This window comes from Silene latifolia, chromosome 4 (genome assembly GCF_048544455.1).
Source record: "Silene latifolia isolate original U9 population chromosome 4, ASM4854445v1, whole genome shotgun sequence".
In the NCBI taxonomy this organism is placed as follows: domain Eukaryota; kingdom Viridiplantae; phylum Streptophyta; class Magnoliopsida; order Caryophyllales; family Caryophyllaceae; genus Silene; species Silene latifolia.
This window is the reverse complement of record NC_133529.1, coordinates 5207544-5213438: the sequence shown is the minus strand read 5'-3', so window position 1 is coordinate 5213438 and position 5895 is coordinate 5207544. Positions and strand designations below refer to the sequence as shown.

The window sequence follows — 5895 nt, the reverse complement described above, 5'->3', positions numbered from 1 at the left end:
AAGCAAGACATAAAATGAGATCAAGTTATATTTAACTTGAAGAGCACATCAAATAAACTTACGTTGTTACACATGCCAAAAAAAAAAAAAAAAAAACTTGAATCTTTATGCACAAATAAAAAAAAAAAAAAACTATATATTAAAATCATTAAAAAAAAAAAGATATACAATAAAAATTGGAACTTCTGTGCAAACATAATCTGAAAGAAACCACCTGCAGCACTCCTCATAAAGGTTCTGTGCTGCTAACAAACACACTTTGATGATCTCTTCTCAATAAACAACGAAATTCGACTCAATTTCCGATCGCTGCTTACAGTTTCGATATCCATTCCCATTTCATGGAATCTGTTATATCAACTTCTGATGACAGGCTGCTTGGTTTATACTTAAATCAAGAAGTATGAAAAAACAAAGAAAGAAAAATGTTGGGTTAGTCCTGTCAAACCACAACAGATGTGCCAGTCATCCCATCTTGTAACTGTAATGATCCATCTTTCATTAGGTTAAGACTCAAGCTCTTGAATCTTTCCCTCGAGTATTGTCGAGAAGCCTTTCTCCAATCTGTTCCTGTCTTCATCATTGCTACAAATTCTTCGTAACTTATGCGACCATCCTGCCATACACAACAAACAGTACAACACAATTTGTCATAAGCCTGCGGATGAGATCTTCGCCTAGTGGTTAGTTAAGTAATGTCAGTCATCTTACCTTATCGGTATCAACTTCATGCATAATTTGATTGAGAACCTCGGAATCAGTCTCCCCTGATTCATCAGCCAAGCCATCTCGTAGCTCGTCTAGCTCGATATAACCACTTCCATCCTGGTCAAAGTACAGGAATGCCTTTTGGAAGTGCTCGTCGTTCTCCATTTTCTGCAAGTGGATTGTCACTGCTACAAACTCCCCGTAATCCAAGTACCCGTTTCTATCAACATCAGCCTGCACATATGAGACGGTTTCTGATGTTATACCAACCCGAATGTAAGACTGTCTTATTTAAAATTCTGAATTTAGCAGTAAGTTGCGAGAACATACCACTTCCATGAGAAGCTGAATCTCAGATTCGCCTAGTTGAGAACCGACCTTTTTTAGTCCAGTTCTCAATTCTTCATATGTTATTTTCCCATCATGGTCGACGTCCATTAGGGTAAACATATCTCTGATGATTTCTACCTCCTCCACTGATAAATGTTCGGCTATGACCTACAAAACATTGTTTTGTAACTTCAGTTTTTTTGTTCAGAACTGTAATCGTGCTGTTGATGCGAAATAATTAAATTCCTACCCTGAGTGCCTTCTTCTTGAATCTGTTCATTCCTGCAAACTGTTTAAGTCTTGACCTCACGATATCTCCTAAAGGCACATTCGAAGCTTTCTTTGCATTCTGTATCCACGGATGTTCTACAAAATGAGGAGAAAACAGTCAATATAGAGTACACTGGCACGTTGGCGCCTGACCAAGTTTATACTTCGAAGTAACGAGAAAACAGCAAATATAAAGACTCACCAAGAACTTGCTGCGCAGTTAATCGCTTCTTAGGGTCAGGTTCCAACATCTGTTTTACAAGGTTTTTAGCATTATCAGAGATTTGAGGCCATGGTTCCCTCTTAAAATCTAGATTCCCTCGCAAAATCGCCAAAGCCACCCCTTGTTCCGTCTCTGTACATTCAAAGAGTTTAATCAGCCCATTAGACTAATATACTCGCGAAATTGGTTGGTTTCACTGGTAAGACCGCCTCATACAAGATTCATTGTCCTTCCAAAAAGAATCGTCTTAGATGTGAAACCAACCCATTAGCCTAATATACTCGCGGAATTGGTTGGTTTTATAGGTAAGACCGCCTCATACAAGATTCATTGTCCTTCAAAAAGAATCGTCTTAGATGTGAAACCAACCCATTAGACTAATATACTCGCGAAATTGGTTGGTTTTATAGGTAAGACCGCCTCATACAAGATTCATTGTCCTTCCAAAAAGAATCGTCTTAAATGTGAAACCAACCCATTAGCCTAATATACTCGCGGAATTGGTTGGTTTTACAGGTAAGACCGCCTCATACAAGAATCATTGTCCTTCCAAAAAGAATCGTCTTAGATGTGAAACCAACCCATTAGACTAATATACTTGAGAAATTGGTTGGTTTCACAGGTAAGACCGTCTCATACAAGACTCATTGTTCCAGAAAGAAAATTGTCATTTGTCGTCGCTTTAGTAAGGAAATTAAATTCATATTTTTTTCGAAAAGTTGGCAATTGAACATGAATGTAGTAGTGAACATGATGAAAAAGAAGGTTGAAAAAGTACCAGCCCAAAAAGGAGGAACACCACAAAGAAGAATGTACAAAATAACTCCTGCACTCCATACATCCACCTCAGGTCCATAATTCCTCTTCAAAACCTCTGGGGCCATGTAATATGGACTGCCAACTATTTCTGTGAACTTTTCCCCTGTAAAAAATCATTACCACATTTATTCAAAAGACGGAATAAATTAATCGATAACAACAGGATTACTCGAGTGTCTTAAAGATTATCTCACATAACGGGGTAAAAAGGGTCATTCATTAATCATTAAGGCTCGTTTCCATGACGAGGTAAAGGGATCAGATCGAAAGACAACAATGAATCTATCAATGTCACATAATGTCAAAAAAAATCGACAGTCTACAGCCAGGTGAATAGATTTGACCCGATCAAAATAACGAAAATCATACTCTAAATATTAGTATGGCCGATTGTGACATCCAAATGAAATGTGCGAGTGTCATACTGGTCATGTTTACAAGTCCTTGCACCTACTCCTATCATCTAGAACTACATATTGCTAGAAGTATTATTTTACAAATGGATTTGGTCAATGACCTCAGAATATTAAAATTCATGTGTAATTGTTTTCAATTTTCATTATTCAAAGAGAATCTAGAAAATTCATAAACAAACAAATGCCTTACAATTTTGCCATACCTATTCAATGTGTTGACAGCCAATCAACCATGGTAAAGTAAACCCTTTGAATTTTGACTCAAACCCACAAAACATATCTACCATTGACTAATTGTGCATGCTTGTAAATTGTTACTCCATGTACTAACATATTCACAAATTCTTGTTTTCAAGGCAGACGTATCCAGTTTATAATTAAAACGGGTTAAGTAATACTCATTTAGAGAATAACAAAAGTTTTATCATCATATTTATTTAAAATTAGTAGATACTAGTTAACACGTTTTAATTGGAAAACAGATATGTCTGTCTCAAGAAGGACTTACTAATATTTACAAATTAGGTATCTAAGAGCACACTTCCTCCACTTATGTAACACAAAGTAGTCACAACCCTATAAAATTAGTTGAACTACACAATGGTATACTTCTAGTCCCCTAGGTGCACCTAATAAGTCCTCTTTTACCAACCACCCCACCAATAAATTTGATTGAATATTCAAAATTCCCTAACCCAAAGATAAGCTACAACAAACACTTATCCGAATTACCAAACAATCATAAAATATGACTACATTAACACAATTTAAGGGTACAATTATTAGGGAATAATACTAATGATTGCATGAAAAAAAAAAAAAAAAAAAAAAGGTGATCTTCACCAACCCATCACCCACTAACACTAGCTTTGAGGTTTTCATGGACACTTGTGTATAGTATAGACTATAGATTAATAACCTAATTCTACATTGTCGATTACAACAACTCTCTTACAGAACACGTTTGTAGTATAATTTGTGACACGATTTCAATAAAAGGTAACTCAATATATGACAATATTTATGTGCATTAATAGTTAAGTCTTTGATGATGACAACGTACCTAAATATGTCGACCATCGTCATGAAAATTAGCTTATCGATATGTATAATTGAGTCTATTGTTATTAAACTGTGTTATACTCCCTTCGTCCTGATCAAATTTTTATATTTGCTTTAATCACGAAAACCAAGTTCATACATGTTTACAAAAATACAAAATTTAAACACATACGCAATTACAATGAGTAGATTATACAACATGTTGTATGCAGCTGTATGATGTCGAATCCGAGCTTTGTACTAAAGTTTTCGAGTTTTGTTTAAAAGAATCTGAGCTATGCTGTAAAGTTTTTGAACTCACACACTTAAACATAAAAAAAATACTCTCTTACAAAACTCAGAAAAATTACACATAAACTCGAATTAATATATAGGGTTGTACAATACTCATTATACAACTGATTTTATAGTAGTATTTTTGACGCAATTACACATTGCGAAAATTGCCAACTTATATAGATTTAAAACGACAATTAATAAAGAAATGATTAAGACACCCGATTACAAAAAAAAAATGTAAATACCAACTAATTTACTTTTTATGGGCCAACAGGACAGTAAAAATACCAAATCAAAGTCACACACAACTCGCAAACAACGACCTAACTCAAAATACTTTACTAGTCTACTCCAACCAAAAAAAACCAAAAGTTCTAAAAATAAAATACTTACCAGGCCGGAAAAAGACCGATAGACCGAAATCAATAGCCTTCAAAGGAGAATTCTCCTTTTTATTAGCAAAAAGAAAATTCTCCGGTTTAAGGTCTCTATGAATAACACCATTCTCATGGCACATCCTAACAACCTCAGCAACGGTTTTCGCCACGGTAGCGGCGGCCCGTTCCGAATAATGTCCACGAGCAACAATCCGGTCGAACAACTCTCCACCCTCACATAACTCCATAACCAAGTGAACCGCCTCATTATCCTCATAAACCGCTTTAAGCCGGACAATATTAGGATGAACCGGAAGTGTACTCATAATAGCAACTTCACGTCTTACATCTTCCACGTCGACCGCGGTTCGCAATTTTCTTTTAGAAATTGACTTAACCGCGAGTTTTATTTTAGTTTCCCGGTCCGTACATAAATACGTAACACCAAATTCGCCACGTCCAAGTTCACGTCCTATTACGTATTTGTCACCTATACGTGGCCCGGTCGATGGTAGGTCTTTTAAGACCTTGATCGGGGCGGGTTGAGTTTGTGTTAGTGAATACGGGTTGGGTCGAGTTTTTTTAACGTTGTTTTTTCTAGGGGTAGGAGGTTTTTGTTTAGCTAGCTCTTGTGGGTTTATACATGCAAGACAATTTCCCATATTTTTTGATCAATTTTATCGATTAATTTTGGAATTTTTGAATTTTATGGTATGATCAAAAAATGAATGAAGGGAGGTATAGAAATGAAGAGATGAAGGTGTATAAAGGAGTTGGTGACAATGTATTTTAATTTGGGTTTTTATATTATATAAGATTCATAAAAGTTAGATTAAGGGGTGTTGTCAATATAATGAGAGGGGGTTAGATTTTTTTTATATTCTAATATTTGGTAGGAAGTATGAAAAGTACACTCTTTTGTTTATTAGTTGATGTGAGTAGTGATAGTTTTTACACAAATTTGGTAAGCAAGTAAGAAAAAAATTGGAGATTTTGATTAGTTGATTCTTATTTTATGAAGAGGGTCGTATTATTTGGTAGTGCTGGGGGTGTTTGGTAAACAGTATAGCCTTTTAGCATGTTTGACTCATCAATCTACTAATTTACGTGTTTGGTAAATGGTATATTGAAACAGTAGATTGAGCTCCAATCTACTGTTTTCCAATATGTTGTTCGATCCAGCATATTCACGTTAGTAGTTTGGGAAAATTGAATCTGTCCACCATTTACATATAGATACAACAATCTATTAACCTAAATCCGTTAATTACCAAACACTATTATTAAATCTGCTAATTGAAACATACTGGTCAAACATGTCAATTCAATCGGTCATTTATAATCTGCTTCTGCCATTATTAATCTGTTGAGTACCAAACATGGCCTTAATATATAAAATCGATCATAGGAT

At 35.2% G+C, this 5895-nt stretch overlaps 1 protein-coding gene across 1 annotated transcript; it reads right to left on the bottom strand.

Annotated features, from left to right (window-relative positions):
* On the bottom strand, nt 1-5394 carry LOC141652680 (calcium-dependent protein kinase 10-like). The gene is made up of 7 exons (XM_074460242.1): nt 4501-5394; nt 2310-2453; nt 1511-1663; nt 1289-1404; nt 1039-1206; nt 712-942; nt 1-616 (listed from the first exon to the last, which is right to left on the bottom strand). The coding sequence occupies exons 1-7, from the start codon at nt 5144-5146 to the stop codon at nt 443-445; spliced, it is 1632 nt and encodes a 543-aa protein (XP_074316343.1). The 5' UTR covers nt 5147-5394; the 3' UTR covers nt 1-442.
* Nucleotides 5395-5895: the final 501 nt, after the last annotated feature.